Raw genomic sequence first — 27,516 nt, forward strand, 5'->3', positions numbered from 1 at the left:
TAAATTTATTCAAACTACCCTTCTTAATTTAAATATATGTGCCTGCTTATGTGCATTGTCTGCATAAGAGGAAGGATGTCATCAGCATTTAGATTACTCAGTACATTCAAAATCCTAAATATTGAACAATTAGACTTTACACCAGCCGCTTTACACCAGCCGGTATTCAAATAAACAAATTCCAATCCTGCAACTAAAACACTTTATTTACAATAAAATAAAATAAAATACGAGCGTATAAAATGAAATGGAATGAAATGAAATAAAATAAAATATATAGTAGTCTAAAACTGATGTGATTTAATTTACAATAAAATACAAAATATAAAATATGATGATAAAAGCGATAAAAACAATAAAATACCGTAACAACTGTAGCTTTCGGAGATAGCAATCCCCTTTCTCAACAGCATATTTCTGCTGTGTGGCACATCCTTAAATAGCAGATCCACGGCACTCGTCACATGGTTCCTTGGGAGTAAGGCCGGAATTTCCCATTTATGCACCGGAACCGGAAATGGCTCGGGAACGCGCTAGCTGAAACCGTCATCTCGCCCAAGAACCAGTTTCCAAGAGGGGATGTAAATGTACACCCTTGTCTCTATTAATGGAATTGCTAGCTGCCCCAATACGTAAACTCTCAAGCCATTTACGGTCCCAGAACCCCTGTGCATGATCCGTGATGACAGCATCCTCCGGGGAGATTTGATGTTGCTTCTCCCAAAAATGTTCTGCCACGGCAGACTTCCCATAATTTGCGGACTTTATTGCACTCATATGCTCCCCCAGACGGTCTTTCGGACGTCGCCCCGTCTCACCTTCTCCCCTTTTATTAAATTTACTTCGGAGTTGAAAGCAGAGGGAACCCTACCATTCCTTGACGTGTTGGTTATTAGGGATGGTTGTAGGCTCAAGACCAAGGTGTTTAGAAAGCCCATGTGCCGAGGTCAATATACTCGTTATACCTCGGCACAAGCCAGCCAACACAAGGGTAGTGTTGTCAAGGCTTTAGTAGATAGGGTGTGGTCCCACTGTAGCACCTCCGAGGACAGAGATAACGAAATTATTCATGCCACGGCAGACCTCAAGAAATGCGGCTACCCCCAGAGGGTGTTGGACAGAATTATTAGAGGAGCGGAGTCCACCCATACTGAGCCGTTCGCCCCTGTGAGCACTGCATACATTCCCTACTATCCAGGCCTTTCAGACCACATTGCACGAGTAATTTGGGGGTGCCAGATACGCTGTGTGCAACTCCTGGCATGGAGGTTGTACACAGCGATATCTTGTGTCAAAGACCCCATAACGAAAGAAGCCAACAGTGGGGTGGTATACGAGATTAAATGCCCGGATTGTGGGGTGTGTTATGTAGGTGAGACGGGGCGACAACTGAAAGACCGTCTGGGGGAGCATATGAGTGCAATAAAGTCCGCAAATTATGGGAAGTCTACCGTGGCAGAACATTTTTGGGAGAAGCAACATCAAATCTCCCCGGAGGATGCTGTCATCACGGATCATGCACAGGGGTTCTGGGACCATAAATGGCTTGAGAGTTTACGTATTGGGGCAGCTAGCAATTCCATTAATAGAGACAAGGGCGTACACATTTACATCCCCCTCTTGGAAACTGTGGTTCTTGGGCGAGATGAACGGTTTCAGCTAGCGCGTTCCCGAGCCATTTCCGGTTCCGGTGCATAAATGGGAAATTCCGGCCTTACTCCCAAGGAACCATGTGACGAGTGCCGTTGATCTGCTATTTAAGGATGTGCCACACAGCAGAAATATGCTGTTGAGAAAGGGGATCGCTATCTCCGAAAGCTACAGTTGTTACGGTATTTTATTAATTGTTTTTATAGCTTTTATCATCATATTTTATATTTTTGTATTTTATTGTAAATTAAATCACATCAGTTTTAGACTACTATATATTTTATTTTATTGTAAATAAAGGCAGCTAGCAATTCCATTATGATTGGAATTTGTTTATTTGAATACTGGCTGGTGTAAAGTCTAATTGTTCAATATGAATTGTCCCAGCCTTGTAGGCCTATTTAGAGAAAACTCTAAATACCTCTATCAGATTGCCTTACAGGTGCCTAGTTTCCAGAATCTACAATTTGCAGAACTGAAACCTTTCTTGCTAATAGCACCCCTTTGTTCTCCTACTAGTCTCTCTGCCCTTCTCTGTACCTGTTCTAACAGATCAACACCCTTCCTGATATGTGTACAGTACTCAAGATGTGGCATAACCATTAACTCATGCAATGAGTAATCACCTCCACATCCTTGTAAGAAAAAGGATTGCACTGTTGAATATATCACTGAGAAAACACCATTAGGTGTCTTAGCACCAATCTATATGCACAATTACTACAAGGACTTTTTCATTCTCCACTACCCTGAGTTAAGATACAACACAGTTGGTATGTTCTGGGATTACTGCTACCTATATACAATACCTTGCATTTGTCAATATTGAACTTCATTTGCCACTTCTCAGACCATCTACCTAATTTGTCTAGATCTTGTTGTAGCAGCATACCCTGATTACTGTGATAAACTACCCTGCCAACTTTTGTCATCTGCAGCAAACTTAGACATTAAACCTGATGTTCCTTCATCAATATCAATAAATATAGAAAACAACAATGGATCCAGCACTGATCCCTGGGAACTCCACTAATAACATTAGTCCATGAAGAATAGTGTCCATTAATAACCACTTTACCTTCTCCCACTCAATCATACCTTTATCCACAGCAGTAACTTGCCTTTATGCTGCATAACTCCCATAGGTATGGCAGTCTTTTACGTGGAATAGTATCAAAAATTTTTCTGAAATGTAAGTATATGATGTAAAATATACTTTTTGCATCAAGTTCCTTTGTTATTGCATCACAGTATCCAATCGCATTGGTCAAACAAGACTGTCATTTAACAAATTATTATTATTACCCATATGGCGCAAGAAAGCATGAGGCTTATGCTGCAAGAGAGAGAGAGAGATAAGTAGAAGGAAATCACCAAGAGAGAAGAATGATGATATCCAGCTCAGGACCCTGGGTATGCCAAGCCTATACTTACCAGATGTGAACCCCTGGGGTTAATTCATACTGTAACTTCCATATAACTGGAAGTCACAGTATGGATTCCTCTCTAGATGGTCCTACATTACTTTAACATTGTTTTCACTGAAACAGAAGTCAGGCTTACAGGTCTGTAATTTGTTGCTTAGGGGTTGTTTATGTCTTAAAAATGCCTAACTGCCACTGATTAGTTGCAGATAGGACTGAAACTTAGGTCTGGATAGTGGCATACCCTTTATATAAACACTGATCCATTGGAGCAAGGCAACTCCTGGAAAATTGCCTCGACCATATGAGATCGATGCACTAAGTAGCAAATACATTTACTCAAAGCTATGTACATAAGAGGCTGTCCCTTAAATGTATGACTTTTTATAGTATTTATAGCTTGAGACTTTCACTCTAGACTTAACTATGTTTAGTTTAATCAAATTGAATAGAATCACCTAGGAAAATTACTCCAATTAAACAATATAAGCGCAGTTCTTTGTCACTGTTTTGGAGCTTCTTTTTGCTCCCTTTTCAAAATTAAAGGATGTTGTGTACAGCATTAAAAAACTAATACACAAATAGCATAAAAGAAATTGTATTAAATTTAAAGGTCATTAGCAAATAAATATTAATTTAGAGATAGTTATTATGAATGAATAAATACATTTAAATTACTTAATTTAAGTTTTAAAAGGTTAGAAAAAGTCGGGATTCTGTAATGATAAATGTTCACAGTCCAAAGCCTCTTTGTCCAGTCCTGTTTTGGTAAACTCCCGGATCTCAAATGAGCCTCAATTAAAAAAAATTGTTATATATCATACTACTTATTCACAAAAGCTAATAAAATAGCTATTTTGTAAAAAGAAAAAGAGAGAGACTATCAAAATGGCTTTTATATGAAAAAAGTAATAAAAATGAAAAACAAAAATTTAGCTGCCCAGTTGCACAAGATTAAGTAGCTTTTGTCTTTTCCACTGCACATTTCTCTTTGCCTGTCCTACTTACAGAGGAAAAGAAAATATGTAAAGTATAGTAACAGCCAACAGCCCAGTTATATAACTTTACATAATCCATATAGTTCAGGAAATGGACAAACTTTCAAATAACTAGTGCATCGCCCATAATTAAATGACAGGGAAATGGCCACATTTGAAGAATTCAGTAATAAATAAAGTAACTGTTATAAAGTAAATATAACAGAAATATATATATTAAAAGTATATAAACATTTATGTTTTCTAAATTGTTGCACTAACAGTTAAGTGGCAAAAGGATAGGATACTTCAAAGGTACTACAAAAATCCAGTACATGGAACATAGCATAGCCGTAGTTTTCTAAAAATGGATGTTATATCATGTAAAAGAATGTCACCAAATTTTGACATACCAGCATTATTTTCATTATGATTTCGTTTCACTTCATATATTGATGTAATGCATTAAAAATTAATGATATTTATTCCAACATACAAGTTTGTGAAAATGCAGCATATTAGTATGCAGCAATTCTACAAAAAGCTAAAAACGGCATCGTTTTAATTATATCTCATATTGTGAATACCTTCACAACGAGTTGCCATGATATTGCACTATTTCAAATAAGTAACGTTTCACCATTGGAGAAGACTACTTGGCATCATTTTGCAATTCATTAACTGGATGGTGTGGTGCAGTGTCCAAATTAGTACAGCTTTTTTTTCTGGCATCTTGATTCTTTTTACAGATGGAACAAATTCAGGATGAAGGCCTCCGTAGCTGAGTGGTCAGGAGCGGCAGTACAGTAGCACACGCTCCTTGAGTAGACTGGGGTTCAAGCCCCTGACTACGAAATACGGTTGATCTGTCAACCCACACTGGACCAGTGTGGCAGATTATGGTCCATTTCCCTCAGCATGAATTGTTGAGGAGGCTTCCATCCTGCAGTGGATTGATAATGGCTGCAGTTAACTTTAACTGTTACTTATTCTCATCAGATACCACCACCCAGGCAGCACCGTTTCGGGGCTATCTGGCCCTTCTTCGGTGGGTGGGTAGGTACCCTGGTGATGCAATGATGACAAAACAGTTACAAAATATAACTCTCCAATATGAGAGATGCCTGATGGTGTATAAAGTATGTATGTGTTAAACACCAAAGCTTGTTTGGTTTTTAGGAGCATTAGCAACTAAGGCCATATTGCTCTGAGAATATGCGGTGGTCATTCCCTGACCTTTCCACATCCTCCGTATTTGGTAGTCATGGGCTCAAACCCTGGTCTAATCAAGAAGCATGTGCTACGCGCTGCTGCTCCTGCCCACCTAGCTACGGAGGTGGCCATGTATAAAGTGAATTAGACTAAAGCACTTTAAAGGCTTAAGCTTCAGTCTGTGAATATAATTAAAATGATGCTTATAGTTTTTTGTAGAATTGCTGCATGCTAATACGCTGCTTATAGTTAAAATAATGCATAATTAAAATGATGCTTATAGTTTTTTGTAGAATTGCTGCATGCTAATACGCTGCTGCATTTGCACAAATTTGTATGTTGTGTAATTCTTTCGCAGCCTGAGGCTTAAGCCCTTAAAGTGCTTTAATGATATTTATCCCTTGATGTGCTTCACACTTGGAGGTCAGTGAGTTCAGGACACAGAACTCACTGACCTCCTTTCTTTCTCTGAAAGACTAATAATTGACCTAGTAAATTTTACCCAGATTGTTTTCCCCAATCTTCTGTTCATTTTCCTTAACATCACTGCTGCTGCATGCGGTATCATACTAATGGTTCCAAAATCCTCATATTTCAATGCATTCTTTTTTATCCTCCATTGAAATCATAATAGTCGTCATAAAATCCACTAGTCATTTTTCTTTCTCATATATCTATTGACATATTTTTGCTAGTTCCCTTATTCCTGCATTTCTCATCACTTTAGTTATTTCCACTAGTTGATTTCAATTGCTATTCTCTTTTTCATTTCCTCCTAATGCATCTCAAGCCACTGTTTCAATTATTGTTGGACTCATTCATGCTATATTCATCCTCAATCTCAACTTGACTCTCTCTCCCTTTGTCTTGTCATATAAATAATCTATATACTCAGTTCACCTATTCAGTACAGCATCTTTTCATAATTCTCCATCTCCATCCTCAGCTGTATCTTGTCTTGAACAATTTTTAAATTCATTATTTAAAAACTTTGCAATTTCAAACATTAAATCGTATCTTCCTTTTTGTTTTCCATACTCTATATTTCCCTACACTGTTCCCTTAAACACTTTTCTCTTGCTTCATCTATTCTTCCTCTCATTCTGTTGTTATACTATCTATATTCCTTTTTCCCTCTGCTATGCACTTTCATCTTATATTATCAGTTTCCCTTATCATTTCCGCTATAATCCAATGTTTAGCAACCTCAAAACATATTCTTTATTTAAATTTAATTTTTATTAGCATCCTCTCAATTTGTCTTAAACTTCAGTCTTACATTCAAAATAACTATAATAGCAGGTTCTGAATATGTGTGTGAATTTTTCACATGAGTTTCTATGCATTTCTCTTACCATTATATAATCCAGTTAGTTATTCCTAAATTTCCCAGAATTTTTCTCCTTCTTAATCCACAATCTTGTCTGATCAACATTACAACCACAAAACAATTCTTTTTCTCTCCAATAATTATTATTTCTTATTCTCTTTCATTCCATCTATTTCCTCTCCATCATAATCTGACACCGGCATATATATACTTGCACCATCACCGTATAATCTCCTGCCCATGGAAATATCTATAGATATTTCCATGGGCAATGTTCTTCTGAATTCCTGTAATTTCACAGTTCTCTTACAAACCAATCTGAACACATGCATGCATTCGGTATACAACTCCAACCTCACAGAAATAGCTTTTCTATTTTCTCATCTATCCCTTATATACTTGTGTTCTTTGGAACATTCTTTCTTCATATATATTTCTTGAAAATTAAAATCTACAGAAATTCAAGTCTAATGTCAACATGTATCATATATCTTCTGCATCTTCAATCCATACACAGTATGAATGTACTATAGATTCAAATGCAGTTTGTGTTTGAGATTATCGCAAAAAAAAAAAACAGATGTTATCCTCCAATCATTTAACAAATCTCGATTTAACAAATTTCAGAAATAACAACATCCAGCAAATTTAACTCACAGCTGATGAGGAAGTTAATGGGGCAGATGGGATATATCCAGGACTAATGATATTAGTGGAGTCTCGCAGGGTTCAGTGTTGGGTCTATTGTTTTCTGTATTTATTGATGATGGTATATCAGGCTTAATGTCCAAGTTAGCAGATGATATGAAGGTCGGCAGGATTGTTAATGATACTAATGACAGTATGCTGCTGCAACAGGATCTAGAAAAATTGAGCAGATGGGCTAAGAGGTGGCAACTGAAATTTAACATTGACAAATGTAAAGTACTGCATATGGGAAGCAGTAACCCCAGGGTAACGTATCAACTCTGTGGTACTACACTGACAGTGGTAGAGAATGAAAAGGACCTGGGGGTAATTGTGCAGACAGATATGAAGTTTTCTGAGCAGTGTAGATGGTCTGCAAAAGTAGCTCATGGTGTCTTGTCAATGATATACAGAAATTTTTCTAGCAGGGATAAGGAGGTGATTATCCCCATGCATATAAGGCAATGGTCAGGCCACACCTTGAGTACTGTTTACAGGTCTGGATGTCTAATTTTAAGAAGGATGTAGAGCTGCTGGAATGAGTACAGAGAAGGGCAACAAGATTAGTGAATGAAACAAAGGGTTGCTCTTACGAAGAAAGGCTTAAGTTTTGCAAATTACAGTGTCTGGAGACTAGGCACCTGCAAAGTGATCTGACTGAGGTGCATAAAGCCTTGAATGGTGTGAGCATGCTCAATGCTGAAAGACAGTTGTAGTATAGATGTGTAGAAGTTTGCCTTTAGCCAGCGGGTGGTTGATTGCTGGAACAAACTTTCATCTGGCGTTGTAGAAGTTGATAGCTTAGATACATTCAAGGCAGAACTAGACAAACATTTGGAGTGAGTGGATGGGTGAAATGAGAAGAGTTTTTTTTTTTTTGTTTTTTTTTGGCTGATGCTACATAAGCTTGCTTTCTTGCTTCATGTGCCTTTACTAATGCTAATGCTATTACATCATCATGCGAGTCTCAGAACTTTATAAGTTCTATATATATTCTATGAGAAGAAAAAGAAAGGAAAAAAATGTTTAATTTAAATGTAAACTTACCATATGAGATAAAACAAATATATTAACTGTTAGACACCAGTGAAAAAATTAGTCACCAGTGTAATTTTTAAATTAAGCATGCCTTACTTGATGAAGTCTCGTTGGTAGAGATTTGACTAGAGCCTTTTAAATAATTTTTATCAATATTAGACCATTATGAAAAGCTAAGCCCATAATTCATTCAGGTTTCATGGATGCTGCTATTCTTGTGTGTACACTTTCCTTCAAGAGAGTCCCATACATTCTCTATAGAATTTAAATCCTGTGACTTGGCTAGCAAACTTAAATACCCTACCATTCACTCATGTTCCTGCCAGTTTAAAACAGTAGAGGCCATGTGAATACAGGAATATCAAAATCATGAGTGTTCCTCAAATGTTCAGCAAAAGCCACAACCTGCTCATCCAAATAACTGCATTGCCAGCCTGTTCATCCTGGTTAGTATTTCAAGTAGGGGACCAACTTCATAATAGACAAAATATCCCAAAAGTATAACTGACCCACTTGCAGCTTATACAGCACCTTGCATAGTCTGGATGGAATGCCACATTGCTTCCCCTGTGAATTTGGTGCCTAACATCATTAGGGTATAAGTAAAATCTAGACTCATCAGACCATATCTCAGCTTACTAATCATCAACAGTCCAATTTTTATGCCTTTTAGCTCATATCACTCAGAAATTTTTATAAGCAGCTGTTAATACTGGATACCAATCTTGACATCCATGTTATCCAACATTAGCATCCTGCTCCAGATATCCATGTTATGCAATTCTGTTCACAGCATTCTCCAGAAACAGGCAGATGAAGTCATTAATTAACTGTTTTGAAATGGTTTATATATTTACTAGATGCAGTATTTATCCTCAAAATGATCACTTAGCACAGACTACTAACGACAATTCTGTGGCTAATTTCTGGTTGATTTCAACTCACACCAATCCTTAAACTCTCACTACTATTTTTTCTGAAATATCAGAAAATTCAGCTATTTCTTTTACATCCTTTAGACACAAAACCTACAAAACTCTTTCTGAAACATATAGGGAATTTAACCATCACATCTTTAATTAATTTGCTTATTCAATGTTCCCATACCAAGAATACAATCCTCTCCATATATTTTCATGTCGCCATGCAATTATACTACAAAAAAAAAAAAAAGGGGCAGGAGAGAAAGGAGTAAAAACAGAGATCATTTAATTTTTCAAGTATAACATTTCAATATCACAAAAAAAAAAAAAAAAAAACTTACACAATTTCCCATAACATGGCATCTTGTTTTTTTGTGGGATCATTGTAATTTCTCACTGGAATTGTAATAATTAGTGCACTAGCATCAGTGTAATTCTGGCCATCAAAACCTCCAATTATCAAATCTACTGACTCCACTGGACCACCATATAATGCAAAACATTTCATGTCAGTTGGTGCCCTAAAACAAATCCAATTAATAGAAAATTTATATTAATGTATATGTTAGCTATATTGAAATTACCACAGTAAACAATGATTATTAAGGTACTTTACACAAAAAATCATAATTTCAAGACAAATATACTGAAATTGTATTTCTTCATTATAGTATTTGTCCCAGTCTTAAGGTATATTTAAGTTAATCAGAAAAAATCTGATTTTGTTACACTGACAAAAACACTCATCTGTTTAATTTACTAAACTAAAAGCACAGCTATCATGCATTCATCCATTCAGCAAGCCATGCAACCAGTACATTTGAAAAATCATACATTAAAAGTTAATTAATGTACACAGTACATTATATTGTAGGTGCATTAGCAAGCAGTGATAATTCATAATTTATAAAAAAAAAAAATGAGAAAAAAAACGACTTTTATGTACACAACCAATAAAATTCCATTTCGACACATCTCCTATACTGTCTATTCATTCCTCCAATCAGTGCATGGCAACAAATATAATATCCAGTGCTTCCGCTACAATATATGTTACATGGATAGCTTATGTGATATGTATGAAAAAATAGAAATAATAATTTCCAGATTTCTATTGCTTCAATTTTAATGAATTTTAATCATTCATCATAGTAAATGAATGAGTGGCCAGTTCCAAATATACAGTAATACATGTGCTGTCATAAAAAGTAGTCTTATTCACTTTAAATACTTTAATCAAACAAATAATGAATTACATAAATTCCATTTTCTTAGAAATGTTGCCATTCAGAGTTTTTCTTATAGTCCCTCGTAAGAAACTAACAGTATCCCAACAACCTTAGTTTTTCTATCATGGACATGTGCTGATGGAAACATTCCCCATTCACATCTCACAAATTCTGAGGAAAAAAAACTGAGATGGGAATGAAGTAAATGAATTTAAGATGTTTGGCACCAGATGCCAGAGAGTAGCAATTATTTTCCTTCTTGAAAGAAATCCATGTACAACTGCTTTAAAACAATTGCCATGCTGCTATTTCAGTATCCTGCAGCTTTTTAACAAATACATAATTTCTGAGGAGTTTCTTTCTTTGAAGCCCACTGAAAATTCCTTCTTAAACTGAGAAGTGGATTCTGCTTAGCTAGCAGAATCCACTTCCATCTTTATCCAGAGCACTAACAAAATTCTTCATTAATTCAAGAATCTATATGCAAAGGCAGAAGAAGGACCTTTTTTGGTTCAGCCAGTGGAACGTATTCATATATTTCTTCTACCTAGTAAAAATTCCTCCCTCATTTCTCACTGCTGTACAATACAGAAACTCCACGACTTATATAATACTCGACTTATGCAAATTTGACACTTTACATAAGTTTTTGCCGGCTGGTACAAACTTAAAAAAATCATGGAAACGTATTTTGCATCCTGTAGAAATAAATGGAGGTATTGTGAACCCAATAACACATTTTTTTTTTTTTTTGTAATTCGTTCCAAGTCCTTGGAAGTTGAAAATTTCCCTATATTACTAAGCTATTTATCTCTCTAAAAGGTCATATTTATAATGGAAATTGCATTACCCTTTCATCGTTATCGTATATTCCCATTATAAGAATCAATTTTGAATGCCTTTCTGATATTTTTCTAAAACACATTTCTGGAGGTCACTACCATAAAACAATAAAAACAATTTGCACTTTCTGGTTTATTGGGTTTTTTTGTTAGTGCAATCTATTATACTTTTACTATTATTATACTTTCAGCCCTTGAACGGAAAGGGACCAATAGAAAGTTCAGTGCTAGGAAATTAAACAAAATTTATTTAGAAATGAAGCTGATTAATTAAGAAGTACAAAGCAGGACAAAGTTTGTCATTTATTGCAAGGGAATTAGGTCTCACTGCTTCAACAGTGAATACCATTTTAAGGGACAGTGCACGCATAAAAGAATATGTTCAAGGATCAATGTATTTCACACCAGGACCAGTCGGCCCCAACACTGATCACAAAACAGCGTTCAGGTGCCATATCGAAGATGGAAAAGCTATTAATATGGATGGAAAATCAGATTCAGAAGCAAGTACCCCTGAGTCCAATGGCCATTCAAGCAAATGCAAGAAGTATTTATGAAGATATTAAGGATAAGTATGGCAAACCCCAAGCCAACAGGTGGTTTAATAGTTTCAAGCATCGCGCTGGTTTCCAAAACATTAAAGTATGCGGTGAAGTTGCCACTGCAGATTCTGCAGGTGCAGAGAAATTTTGTGATGTGTTGGAAAAAATCCCTTCTAAATCTCCACAGCTCTTAACTTCTGCAGTGGCCTGCTCAGATAGTAAATTCTAAGTGGGAAGCATTCAAGGAATTAATCGTGGAAGCTACTAAAAGTTTCATACCTATTAAGAAATATTGTTCAAGGTTTAGGCCTAAATGGTTGTCAAATGAACTAATGAGACTCGTAACAGAGAAGAAAAATGCATGGGATGCATATAAATTATCAAGCGACTCAGAAGCCTATGGCAGATATAAGTTAATCTGTAATCATGTCACAAAGGAGGTTCGGCAGGCGAAGGCAGATTACGAGAAATCCTTGGCAAAAGATGCTAAGAAAAACAGCAAGGATTTCTTTACTTATATAAACTCTAAAAGGGGATGAATTGGTCCACTTGACATCGATGGTTCGACTATTGATGATCCTGCTCAGATAGCAAACAAACTGAATGAGTATTTTGCATCTACATTCACACGTGAGGAATTATTAAGGTTTGAAAATGGCAGAAGGTTATCAAATTGTAGCAGGGTGCTTAATGATCTTGTAATAACTGAGAGCAAAGTGGAAGAGAAATTGTTGAAGTTAAACGTAAGAAAAGCACCTGGGGTGGATGGGATCTATCCAGTTATATTAAAGGAGGCGGTAAGGCAACTAAGCAAACCCTTAGCCATAATTATGAGAGCATTCTTCGACTCAGGGGAGGTCCCCACGGACTGGAGATGTGCAAATGTATCCCCAATTCACAAAGGGGGATTGAAGGGTGACACGAGTAATTACAGACCAGTTAGTTTAACTTCTGTTCCGGGTAAAATAATGGAGTCGCTGGTTAAAGATGCATTGCAGGATCATCTAGACAAGACTGCAGCAATAATTCAGACACAGCATGGGTTTGTTAAGGGAAAGTCTTGTCTGACAAATTTGATAGGATATTATGATGTGGTTACAAAGGAACTGGATGCAAAAAACAATTTTGATATCATATATTTGGATTTCAGGAAAGCTTTTGACACTGTTGCGCATGAAAGACTATTGTACAAATTGGAGCAGAATGGTATTAAGGGTAAGTTGCTACAATGATAAAAGGATGGTTAAGTGGGAGAAGACAGAGGGTGGTAATCAATGGGTGCTGCTCTTCTTGGACTAATGTTATTAGTGGAGTCCCACAGGGTTCGGTGTTAGGTCCACTGTTGTTTTGTTTATTTATCAATGATATTGATGAAAGTATATCAGGCTTAATGTCGAAGTTTGCAGATGATACAAAGGTTGGCAGGGTTGTTAATGACAGTAATGGCAGTCTGCTACTGCAACAGGATCTAGATAATTTGGGCAGATGGGCTAAGAAGTGGCAACTGAAGTTTAACCTTGACAAATGCAAAGTACTGCATATGGGTAGAAATAACCCCAGAGAAACATACCAACTGTGTGGTACTACACTTAAGGTGGTAGAAAATGAAAAAGACCTGGGAGTAATTGTGCAGTCAGATATGAAGTTCTCTGAGCAATGCAGACAGGCTGCCAGGGCAGGTCATGGGGTTTTGTCAATGATATATAGGAATTTTGCTAGCAGGGAAAAGGAGGTGATTATCCCTCTGTATAAGGCAATGGTCAGGCCATGCCTTGAGTACTGCGTACAGGTCTGGAGACCTCATTTTAGGAAGGATGTAGATTTACTTGAGCGGGTACAGAGAAGGGCAACAAGATTGGTGAGGGGAATGAAGGGATCCTCTTACCAAGAGAGGCTTAAGTTCTGCAAATTGCAGTGGCTGGAGACTAGGCACCTGCACGGAGATCTGATTGAGGTATATAAGGCCTTGAATGGATTGAGCACGCTGAATTCTGATGGGATCCTTCCACTTGTTCAGATTACGAACCTAAGGGGGCATAAATTCAAATTAAGAAAAGTCAGATGTAGAATAGACGTGCGGAAATTTGCCTTTAGCCAGCGGGTGGTTAATTGCTGGAACAAACTTCCATCTGTCGTTGTGGAAGTTGATAGCTTGAATAAATTTAAGGAGGAACTGGACAGGCATTTGGAGGGAATGGTGTGATTTTTTTTTTTTTTTTTTTTTTGGCTGATGCTGCATAAGCTCATACATTTGCTTTCTTGCATCACATGCCACTACTACTACTACTACTATCAGCTGGAGAGTTAAATCTTGTAACAGTGCCCGAAAGGTAAAACTTGTTGATGTTATGCCTGTCTCCTCTCTCTTTTTGTAATTTTATAATTTTGAAATTTTTGTAATTTTGTACACTTTTGTAATTTTTCCTGTGCATGAGATAAAAAAGCTGAATAATTCTATTTACATGTTCATCGAACGTTTCTATCACCGGATAAAAAAGCTGAATAATTCTATTTACATGTTCATCGAACGTTTCTATCACCGGAATTTCCCTAAATGCTTATTTAGGGAAATTCCGACTTATGTAGCGTTCCGCGGAACGCAACCCTTACATAAGTCGGAGAGTTCCTGTATAACGTTTTTCTGTTGTACAATTGTCCCACAAACATGAAAACAGCATTTTATGAAATCTCTTTGTGGACTCCAATAAGTTATCCAACTAAAGAGTGGAAACACAGCGTTTCTCCCCCTTCAAAGAAAGCCTAGTTGATTCATTCCGCTGGCAAGGCGATGGCATCGGTTTTTTTGGGATGCCGACGGAGTTTCATTAGTAGATTACCTTCAGAAAAGCCAAATAGTCACATGGCATATTACGCAGAACTTATGAAGCATTTGTATGAAAACATCAAAGACACTGAGGAAAACTCTTTTTACACCAGGATAATGCCCCTGCCACTAGTCTGTCATTGCAATGGGTGTCCTGCATGAGTGCGGCTTTGAAATCGTAGGCTATCTCTCATATTCAAAAGGTTTAGCATCATCGGACTTTTACCTGTTCCTAATTTGAAAAAATGTCTGGCTGGCATCCATTTTCCCACTGACAGTGACATCATTTCTGTTGTGGATGCATTCCTGGAGGCCGAAGGGAAAACTTTCTTCACTGTTGGAATCAACGCATTTCAGCATTGGTGGTGGAAGTATATTGATTCCAAAGGGGAACTATGTTGCAAAGTAACATGTTACTTGACTCCTCATATAAATCCTTCATGCTCAGGCCACAAACGTTTCAATCCCCCCCCCTCTTTCGTACATTAGTTATATTTTATCCTGGTTAGGCAATGTACTTATACATTTATTATAAAATAATAAAATAAAATAAGAGATTCAGGGTGGTGGGACCTTACTAAAGTCTTTAAATTAACAACTGCAGGCAATATTCATTGCCTTCAAAACTGCATGGGAATTCTCATTAACATCCGTTCTGTAAACTATTTGCCTCCCTTGGAACTCCCTTTCATTATATCTGTTTGCTTACAACATATACCGCTACTATTGTGTTCGTTATTTACATTGATTGGTCAATGACATCATGATTTTCGTGCAACATGGCATATGCACTCATGTGTTTAAATTCATTGTTGTTTCATTGTTTTACAGCTCGCAGTCTCCATATTAATTGCTGTTATGTCATATAACCCAGGGGCTCACATCTGGTAAGTATGGGCTTCACTCATCATTCTTCTCTTTCTTGGTGATTCCCTTCTACTCTCTCTCTCTCTCTCTCTCTCTCTCTCTCTCTCTCTCTCTCTCTCAGGATAACACAGAATTTTTTTTTTTTTTGCTGGTGCTGCAAAAGCCTCAGGCTTTCTTGCACCATATAGCTAAATATAATAATAATATGTTGCTAGCATTACCTTAAGAAATAAAAGACTCCATAATCTTAATTTCTTACAAAGAAAACTGTAAATTGCATATATACTGTATACTACAGTGATGCAGGTATTTATTGCAAATGTTAAAAAAAAAAAAAAAAATAATAACTGTCGTATTTGGGCCACCAGAGAATCAATTCATGCCCATGTGTATTATATCCGTAATCGGCGTGTGCTCTCTAGTTGATTTTTCTGCTGGACGAAAAAAACTTGTTTCTGGAAATTAAAAACCGTGCTGTTTATGCTTGAGACTGACTAACTCAACCACGGAGGGACAAAAGAGCCCATAATAAATAAATTTTCTGTTTATATTCTGGGACGACCAAACGGTCAGAGGACTTCACAAGATAGACAGAATACATGAAACAGCACCGTATTCAGCAGTCACGGGTTTGAACCCTGGTCACTCAAGGCACGTGTACTTATGCACCTGCGCACGTGACCTCTCGGCTATGGCACAGCGTCTTTGATGGGATTCGAACCCGGTTCTTTTCCCCTTGGCGTGGGGACAGTTATCATGCAGGTTAGATATTTAAGCAATTTTGTTTTGAAACAAATCATGTGAGCATTTTTTTTTTTTTTTTTTTGTAATTTGGTAAAGCTTTCCACACCTGTGCTCACAAGAATAGTATGCATAAAAACTTCAACATAAATCTCATGTCACATGAAATTACATAAATTACAATAGTAGTTTGGACAGGCCCCTTCAAGGGCACTCTATTCTATTACTAACTTCCTTTCGTATCGATTTATTATTGTTTTCTGTGGTCTCACGAGCTTGTTACAAGTTACCATGGCCACGAGTACCATCTCGAAATACGCGAATTGACAGGACATGATATTACGCTTTAAGTATGCTTTCGTGAGTCACGCAAAAGGTCGCGTCATGGTCAAGCGCAGCTTTTTTCGATTACAGCAAGACTTGGTGTACGAGGAGAGTTTGTGTACTTTTGTGTACAAGGTGGGAAGAATAAGTTCATTAGTTGTCATTTAGCCTGTGCAGCATTGCATGAAATTGGCATTCTTTCTCGCTTTGAGCTGTTCACCATATGTGACTGGCTGTGATACCCTCTTTCCCTTCCGAATTCTTCAGGAAAATGAACAAGAATTACTAACTGCATGTAGCCTTAAGGATATAATAATCTTTATTTGTCCTACTATACTAAATAAGGTGTTACAATGGTGAGTGACAAATTCCCTTCACAGCAGTAAATACCAGGGGATCTCTGAGATATAAAAAATCATAATGTTTATCCTCAAATGCTTATCAACAACACAATCTTTTTAAAACTATTCTTACTGTTTAACGAATACACAAATTATTAAATTAAGTCCTTAATTATTTTAAGATAATAAAATATATACAGTATGCAAAAAAACAACAAGTCAGACTTGTGTACCTCAGGAATAACAAACTCTGTAAGTGCTCGTGGGTCGCACAAACAGTTATAGGGATGGCGGGTTCGCTAGCTGCACTGTTGTGCACCCAGCACACAAGTGAAATTACTGGGAGAAATACTGTACTTTAAATATTTTTACATATTTCCTCTTGGGCAAAAAAAAAATGACCATTTATCATTATTTTTAATATATGTTTAACCTGTGAAAGTTGACTACACTTGGGGAGGGGAAGCACACCAAACGTCAGAAGGCTGCGGGTTGCCAGTTTGACATGGTCCGTTTCCACCACTGAGTGTTAATGCCAGTCATCAGTTTGTTGTTATTTGCATAGCAGAGAATGTCGTTTATTTCACAGGTGGATAGTAAGTCTGTGAAGAGGATCCTAAATACGAAATTTACTATGCAGTATAAATAATTAGATAAAACAGGAACCAGGAAGGCACATGGTATCCTAGCAGGGATTTATCAGACTTTCCTTATTGTCTTCTTATAATATTTTATATATTACCCCAGAGGCTCACATCTGGTGAGTATGGGCTTGGCACACCCAGGGTTCTGAGCTGGATATCATCGTTCTTCTCTTTCTTTCCCTTCTACTTTTGACTCTCTCTCTCTCTCTCTCTCTCTCTCTCTCTCTCTCTCTCTCTCTCTCTCTCTCTCTCTCTCAGGGTAACTAAGGAATTTTTTTTTTGCTGGTGCAGCATAAGCCTCAGGCTTCCTTGCACTATAATATAGCTAATAATAATAATAATCTGAATGATATTGTAAATACATGGAGGGATCGCCAAAGGTTTACTAGACCGCCTAATAAAATAAATAAAAATGTAACACCACCTTCCACTCAATGGGTGGAAAAGGCCCGGATTCAAGTCCCGTCCACGACGAGGAACTGTTATGGAGTTTTTACATGCCGTAGCTGAGTTAGTCAGTATCCAGTGAGAACAGCTCCAGGAGACTCGTGTTTTTCCTCCAGCAAAACAAGCAAAACGATCAGAGAACACATTCAATTTATGGACATAATACAAATGGATAGATGAGTTTGTTCTCAGGTAATCTTAATATGTATTTTTGTAGTGGCGCACTGCAGTCAAAGGGAATGCGTTTGTGTTTCTGTGCAAATAGTGTGAAGAACTCACTGAAAATTTAGCATTCTGATGTGCAAAAAATGATTGCTTGAAGAAAAAGGTTGAAGCTCTGAAAGCAATTAAAGCCAGGTACCCATCAACCACCCAGCTGCCCAGCTCAAAGCTAGAGCCTACTTCATGCTTTAGTAAACACAGTGGAATCCTAAATGGCAGAACGAGCTAGTCACACATAGTTACATGAGCTAGTTATTGTCAGTGACTCTGGTTAGGGAAACAGGAAATATATTGTGCAAAAAAGGATAAGACCAGGGTATATCATCTGCCAGTGACAAAAGGTAAGGATGTTGTAGAACAGTCATCATCTTTTAAGGTACAAAAGGTGATATTGTTGTATGCACTGGCACTATTGATATCAAAAAAATGTGATCTGGGCATTTACTTACAACTTACAAGGCAATGTCAAGAAAAAGCCGCAAGTTAGGATTAAATTTCAAAGTGTTAAGAATTTTGTCCAGACCTAATAGTTGAGAGTACATGATGAATACCATATCAGTTCGGCTCTGGTGATTGTGCAGACTATTTTTTACAAAATGGGATAGTGTGGGGAATGGTGTGTTCATGGCCAGTTTTTAGGTTAGCCCCAGTTAGTAGCCAATGTTCCACCAAGAGGGAGCTCTTCTTCTCTTTCTTGGTGATTCCCTTCTAGTTCTCACACACACACCTCTGCAGGATAGAAGAATAACAGTTTCCTTGTGGTATTGATGGTGTACAGAGAATAAGAATATATTGTCACTTTTTAATCCCTGGCTTAATGCTGTGAAGGGTTTGTAAAGGCAGGGTACCTGCGTGTACCTAGGAACCTTACAATAAAGATCATATTTATTCTCTCTCTCTTGGGGTAACTCGGGAAATTTTTTTTTGGCTGGTGCAGCATAAGCCTCAGGCTTCCTTGCACCATATAGCTAATAATAATAATAATATATAAATTATGACCACAGTATGTGCAACTTGCATACTACATGGGCATACAAAAATCATAGATATGTGCAAGCGCATACATAAATGGGCACGTGCATACATTAATTGACATACGTACGCACATACCTAAATGAACATGCACACAGACATACATAAATTGACATATGTGCACAATTTTTTGTACTTTTTTGCAGCCTCCAGGGGCTTCCCCTATATGCCAAAACTACATGTGCAACAAAAATCAGACATATGCATACGTAGACATGCGCATACGAATACGTAAATGGACATGCGCATGCACATACATAAATGGACATGCACATGCACATACATAAATCGGCATGCGCACGTGTATACAAAAATCGACATGCGTGTGCATGTTCTTGTTTAGAAATGTACTAAATGATATTGTTTAGAAATGATACTAAATGATATTAAGGTATCATTTTAGAAATGTACTAAATAGACATGGGCACACGCATATGTAAATGGACATGCGTACGCGCATACAAAAATCAACGTGCTCGTGCTCATACAAAAATCAACATGCGCACACACATAAATGGACATGCATGTCCATTATGCATATTTTTTAATTTAATATATTTTTTATTATTATCACCTTAGGTGCATAAAATTACAATAGCACAAATTTACCTAAGGTGAATTTGTGCTCCTGTAATGGGCAGGAGCACAAATTCATGCATTTCAGACATGAAAGCACCCAACACACGAGCTTTCATATTCATGACTTTTAAAACTCAATGATATTTACTATGTTGCATAACTGCTGCTTTATAATTTTGACTTGTACAAAATATGCAAATTATGAAGCTGAGAGCTGAACTAAAAACAAAACAAAATTATGTAATTAAATAATTACATAAAATTATTTATTAAACAAAGTTTACCATCTGCATATAATTTCGAAGTGGAAATAAATAGATATTTAAATCTGATGTGGGTTTACAATTATTACGTACAAGCAAACTCGGGCATTAATGCTAATTCTCACTTTCCACCACCCTTCTTAGATTTATTTTAGCAAAACAAATATTTCTATTTTAATTTGTAAGATCTTACAACATATTTGAAAGAAGAGATTTAAATCTTCTTTTAATATATTCACAATTATTACGTACCATGCAGATCAAGCAATGTAGTGCATTTAAGAAATTTAACTTTTCATGCCCTTACCATATTAATCTTTCTTGCCACAACTTCCACTAATCATCAAGTTCAAACTTCCCAGGTAAGATTCACACATCCAGTGAAGATTTTATTGCCCAAACTTTTAGACATTTCTCTTTAAACCAGTAGCGACACTATAAATCTGGTGTATTTATACACTATAAATAGTAATCTCCAACAGATTACTGAATGATTCCAATCATACCAAACCAGTCACCAGTTCCTCTCCAACGACTCCTCTGGTACTGCTGTGCTGAAATTGGCAGTATGGTAATTTTGCCATAAAGCAATATACCTTTCTTTATCTTTGTAACGGCTCAAGTAACAACACTTTATTTGTATAATTATGCGAAATTATTCAGCATGACAGGCTGCTGACCCTGCTATTGAATGCTGGGATCTACAGAGGTGCATTGTTTCAGAGATCACAACAATCTAAAGTGTACAAGAAAGCAGGTTGTAGGAGGGAAGAATTCGGTCTCTCACTCTCTTATGTGGCATTTGTGCATAGTTATATCAACTGTATGCATCCTATGTATGTACAAATTGGAGCAGAATGGTATTAAGGGTAAGTTGCTACAATGGATAATAGGATGGTTGAGTGGGAGAAGTGAGATTGTGGTAATCAATGGGTGCTGCTCTTTGTGGATTAATGTTATTACTGGAGTCCCACAGGGTTCGGTGTTGGGTCCACTGTTGTTTTGTATATTTATCAATGATATTGATGAAGGTATATCAGGATTAATGTCGAAGTTTGCAGATGATACAAAGGTTGGCAGGGTTGTTAATGACAGTAATGGCAGTGTGCTACTGCAACAGGATCTAGATAATTTGGGCAGATGGGCTAAGAAGTGACAACTGAAGTTTAACCTTGACAAATGCAAAGTACTGCATATGGGTAGAAGTAACCCCAGAGAAACATACCAACTGTGTGGTACTACACTTAAGGTGGTAGAAAATGAAAAAGACCTGGGAGTAATTGTGCAGTCGGATATGAAGTTTTCTGAGCAATGCAGACAGGCTGCCAGGCCAGGTCATGGGGTTTTGTCAATGATATATAGGAATTTTGCTAGCAGGGAAAAGGAGGTGATTGTCCCTCTGTATAAGGCAATGGTCAGGCCACACCTTGAGTACGGCGTACAGGTCTGGAGGCCTCATTTTAGGAAGGATGTAGATTTGCTTGAGTGTGTACAGAGAAGGGCAACAAGATTGGTGAGGGGAATGAAGGGATCCTCTTACCAAGGGAGGCTTAAGTTCTGCAAATTGCAGTGGCTGGAGACTAGGCACCTGTGCAGTGATCTGATTGAGGTGTATAAGGCCTTGAATGGGTTGAGCACGCTGAATTCTGATGGGATCCTTCCACTTGTTCAGATTACGAACCTAAGGGGACATAAATTCAAGTTAAGAAAGGACAGATGTAGAATAGATGTGCGGAAATTTGCTTTTAGCCAGCAGGTGGTTAATTGCTGGAACAAACTTCCATTTGTCATTGTGGAAGTTGATAGGTTGAATAAATTTAAGGAGGAACTGGACAGGCATTTGGAGGGAATGGTGTGATTTTTTTTTTTTTTTTTTTTTTTTTTGGCTGATGCTGCCTAAGCTCATACACTTGATTTCTTGCATCACATGCCACTACTACAATTATAGAAAACTCACATTGGGATCCATTAAAGAAGTTGCTGCATACTGAATCATTACAGCAGTTTCCAAATTCTTCTCAAATGCTTGGCAGGCCCACCTATTTGGGACAAAGCTGACTGGCAATCTCCCCCCCCCCAATGATTACTAGATGGAAACCATGATTAACACCTCTTTCTAATTAAATCTTTTCTCTTGACAGGTCCTTTTTTTATCCATCGCTCAAACTTATTCAGTATCTAAACAATATATTCTTATTCTCTGTACACCATCAATACCACAAGGAAACTGTTATTCTTCTATTTTCTATCCTGCAGAGGTGTGTGTGTGTAGATTCATTTGTTAATATTTATGTACCTTTGTGATCTGATATAAACTTTGCTGGCCTCAGCCATATCAGGTATGATGTTGCCAATTATGTATTATCTTGGCACAACAAATAAATGGATATTTATTTATCTGGTTATCAGCTGTGATTTATCACATATTGAGAATATTCAATAGTATGAATCAGAGCTGTGCTACTCAATATGTTCTACGTTGATAATAATATTAGTAAAATAATAAGAGGAGTATACCTCGATATAGTGCGTAGAACCCTTCCGTATGATACCCTCCAGAAATTAAAACGGAAAAAACGAAAAAAATCGGCAAACTTACCGGTACATTAGAGTAAAAAATAAATAATTAAATAATCAATTTAACACAATACAAATCAATTTAAAACAATTAAAAATCAAATTAACGCAATTAAAAGAATCAAACGAAAATATTCAAAACGATTATCCTTCCTTATTTTCGTTTAATAAGAAATAAGAAAGATAAAGACCTTGACTTTTTTAAAGAACTGAAAGAGAAATACACACATCGACCAACTATAAAATCATTTATGAAAGCACCTGCCGAAGCTGACAATAAACAAGGATTAACAGCCTCCTACAATATTTCTTTTAATATAGCAAAAAAAGGAAAACCATATACAATTGCAGAGGACATTGTTATACCCGCAATCAAAGAAGTAATTGAAACCATAATGAAAAAAGATTCTGGCCCTGTTTTAAAATGCTTACCATTGAGTGTGAATACCGTGAAAAGGTATATTGGTGAAATGGCTGAAGATGTAGAAAAAACTGTAGTATCAGAACTCAAAAATAGTAAGTTCTCCATCCAACTTGATGAATCTACATTCGATAGTTCTTCTTTTCTTATGGCTTATGTAAGATATTATAGTATAACCAAACATCAAATTATTGACGAATTTTTATTTGCAAAGTATCTTGAAAGTGATGGAACAGGGTTGACAATTTTTCAGTGATTGGAGGAATATTTAAATAAGTATGATATTCCATTTACTAATATAACAGCAGTAGCCACAGATGGTGCACCTGCAATGGTGGGCCGTTATCGAGGTTTCGCTGCCTTTCTGAAAGAAAAAATTCAGAGTGTACGTACTATTCACTGTGTGTTGAACTGAAACCATTTGGTGGCAAAAACTCAGTGACGAACTGCATGATACTCTAAGAGTGTGTATTAAATCTATTAATCAAATTAGAGCTCATCCTCTTAAATCGCGATTGTTCGCCAAACTTTGTGAAAAAAATGATGAAATATCAAACCAATTACTCTTGCATACTGAAGTAAGATGGTTGTCTAGAGGTGCAAGTCTACAAAAATTTGTTGAGTTGTTCGACTCAACCCTAGAGTTTCTCTTACAGATGTTAATTTGTTTTTGAGTGATGAACTGAAGAGAAATAAGAATCATATTTTCTACTTGGCGGACTTATTTTCAAAATTTAATCACATACAGACCCATCTACAAGGTAAAGATGTCACGATTATTCAAGCTCGGATGATTCTTTTAGGCTTCCAAGCTAAATTAGCCTTATTTAAATCATCATTGTTACGAAAGATTTTCAGTACTTTTCGAATCTATGGCAATTGGAGTAAAAGATGAAGACTTAGAAATATACACAAAACATCTTCAAAATTTGAGCGATGATTTTAAATTTTGCTTCGCAGATTTTGAAAACATGCACATTCCAGATTGGATTATCACGCCATTTTCTGCTGATATTGAAAATATCGAATGTAACTTACAAGATGAACTTATTGAATTGTCAGTTGATCCTGAAGCTAAGACGCTGTTTAAAAATAGGACTTTAAGTTACTTTTGGACAAATATAAATGATGTAGAAAAATATCCAAAACTTTCTGAAGTGGTACTCCCCTTGTTGCTTGCATTTCCAAGCTCGTAGATGGTTGAAGCTGGTTTCAGCAATGTTAATTCCATTTTAAAAAAACAAAGAAGTAAGCTAGATATAGAATTCTGTGGCGATTTAAGGCTGAAACTTACTAATTTTGAACCCAACATTGCTAATCTTGTCAAGAGTCACGAAGCACACCCTTCACATTGACAATGTTAGTAAATTGTATACTAAGTTAATAAAAGTCTTATTTTCATATATATAAGGAAGATTGTAGTATTGTTATTTTGTTATCTAAATTAAATTTTATATTTTATATATTATTCATCCCTCCTGTCAAATATGTAATGTTAAGAAGGACGTCAAAGACAAAAACGTATCCCTTTGACGTTAAGCCAATATAATAATATATACTATATTATACATACAATAAACACTAACTATAAAATAAACAATCTAAAAACTCACATAAGGGTCTTTTTTGCTTATCCTATTATAATTACGTAATAGTAAAATAGAGGGGGGTCGATAAAAAGTCAAGAAACTTTTGAAGGGGTCGACGGTCAGAGAAGTTTGGTGACCCCTGCTGTACGATATATGCAATCATATATCGTACAGCAGGGTATACAATCATACATATGTATGATTGTATAAGTTGAAGTAAAGCGACATTAAAGGAAAGGTTATTAACAAGTATACCATATAGATATACATTATACATAAAGGGATGATTAAGTAGTGGTGGTAGTAGCAGTAGTAGTAGTGGCAAATGATGCAATAAAGCAAGCTTATATAGCATCAGCTAAAAAAAAAAAAAAAAAAAAAAAAACTACACACTTCTCCCATCCATACCCTCCAAGAATTTGTCTAGTTCTTCTTTGAATTTAATTAACCATCCACTTCCACAACAACAGGGAGTCTGCTGACGAGGCTACTAGAGACGGTCGTTTTCAAAGCCGCTAAGTGGATTTTTCTTATTTATTGATTTGAAATTATTGTTTTTCTAAAACTTTTGATTTAAATTTAGTAGTATAACATTATTTGGTGATTTTCTGATTAATTTGGTGTATTTATTCTTTACTCGGCCTTGTAATTGCATAAAGTATCGGTAAAGGTTTCCACGTGTTTCAACTCCGCTAACCGTTCGTAATTTTCCCGCCTTTGTGATACGATATACCGTACTAGATAGCGTTAGTTGAACTTCGTTAGCAGTTAAATTGTACGTTTAAATAAATACATATAATGACTTAGATTACAAACGTAATATAATTAATTTTATTTAACATAATTAATTATACATATAACCACTTAGGTTACGTAACATAAATAATTAGTAAAAACAAATAATTAATACATAACTTGATACGAAAGTTATATAAAGGGATTTTGCAGATAACACTCGTTACTGAAACGTAAATATTTCGTAGATAACACTCGTTACTGAAACGTAAATATTCCGTAGATAACACTCGTTACTGAAACATAAATATAGCGTTATAACTGTGTTTGGATACAAGTTTAGGATTTAATTTTGTACAGAAATTGAAATTTTATTGAAAGTAAATCAAAATCATGACTCAAACCAGAGCAGCAAAGCAAAGGGCTCAAGCTAATGGGAATGCTGTGGCCCAGGGGAGAACTGAGGGGGGCAGTTGTCCTCTGAATCACAGCCTTGTAAGATGCACTATTTGCTTGATGTTTGCGGAGCAGTCAAGTATGGGACATGATACTGCCATGGGGAATGTCTTTGTGTGTGTGCGATGCAAGGAGTGTAAGGAGATAAGGCGACAACTCAGCGTTGTTATGGGCCTATATGAGAGCTTGAAGGATAGGGTGGATGCCCTCGAAGGATTACAAGTGAGGGGCCCATCAAGCTCTCAGCTGCCCACACCAATGCCAGAGCTTGCACTTGGTCATCGCGGAACACAGCGGCAACCCACAAGGCAGAATGCGCTGGTCCCAAAGGAACTAGTAGTTGTTGGTGACTCTATTGTCAGGGAAACGGGAAACATGCTTTGTAAAAAGGATAGGTGGAATAGGACCAGGGTATGTCTGCCAGGGGCAAAAGTTGATGACGTTGTAGAGCGGATATCATCTTTTAAGGGCACAAAAGGTGATATAGTTGTACACGTTGGCACTAATGACATTAAGAGTAGGAGACCGGCGGAATTACTTGACAAGTACAGGTCACTGATGAAAAAAAGCCGTGAATTAGGGTTGAAATTGAAAGTGTCTGCAATTCTGCCCAGACACGATAGGAGGGAGTATATGATGAGAGCCCTGTCAATCAATTCAGCCCTGGAAAGATTGTGCAGGGCTCAAGGGGTAGAATTTTTTTCAGCCTGGTCTGTACTTGTTAACAGGAGAGACTGCTTCTACAGGGATGGGATACACTTAAATAGAAAGGGTGCAAGAATGTTTGCTGATGCTATCGAGGCAATGTTAGGTGGGTCGGAAAACTGCTAGATTGGGGGGATACAAGGACTAATAGATTAACAGTAGCCACTGGCAGAGGTGAAAGTGATTCTTGCACTGCTTCTATTGGAATGAGCCGCAGCCTGGAAAATAAGATGCAGGATATTTCAGAGACTGCTGGGAATCATTGGGGTACAAGTAAACACATGGGTTGTGTTAGGGTAGCTAAGAAAAAGAACAGGTGCATGTATACTTGTGTGTACACCAATGCTAGGAGTTTAGTAAATAAATTTGATGAATTTGAGGTATTGCTCAAAACATCAAAGGCAGATATTGTGGGGATTTCAGAGACGTGGTGTCACACAGATATAAGAAATGCAGAACTGGAATTTGGGGAGTACAATGTCTACAGAAAGGATAGACAGGATAGGAAGGGAGGAGGGGTTATGCTATTAGTTAAAAAACACATAAAATCCAAGGAAGTGAAGCCAGTCGACATCGCTGGACAGTGCAGTGTCGAGTCAGTTTGGTGTGACATAAGCATTGGGAGATCAAAATTGAGAGTAGGAGTGTGCTATAGGCCTAATGACTCTGATGAGTATAATAAGAAACTGTTCGGAGAAATAGAGTGGGCCAGTAAATCAGAGAGTCTTATAATGGGGGATTTTAATTTCCCAGATATTGACTGGAATTCGGGGGCTGGTCACTCACACAGTAGCAAGGCTTTTGTGGATTTATTGGATGACTGTTTTCTACATCAGCATGTTCGGGAGGCAACTAGAGGGAGTAATACTCTTGATTTGATTATCAGTAGTGATTC

General features: G+C 36.9%; 1 protein-coding gene across 1 annotated transcript in view; it reads right to left on the reverse strand.

Annotated features, from left to right (window-relative positions):
- The window catches only part of LOC150084418 (NPC intracellular cholesterol transporter 1-like), a 594,638-nt gene that overhangs the window by 244,321 nt on the left and 322,801 nt on the right, over positions 1–27,516 (reverse strand). Inside the window, exon 15 of the mRNA XM_090376055.1 lies at positions 9,583–9,762. Coding sequence (XP_090232181.1) covers positions 9,583–9,762 — 180 coding nt within the window. The remainder of the gene's footprint in view (positions 1–9,582; positions 9,763–27,516) is intronic.

The sequence above is a fragment of the Mastigoproctus giganteus genome, chromosome 6, assembly GCF_048544385.1.
Source record: "Mastigoproctus giganteus isolate SK-2022 chromosome 6, ASM4854438v1, whole genome shotgun sequence".
Lineage (NCBI taxonomy): Eukaryota > Metazoa > Arthropoda > Arachnida > Uropygi > Thelyphonidae > Mastigoproctus > Mastigoproctus giganteus.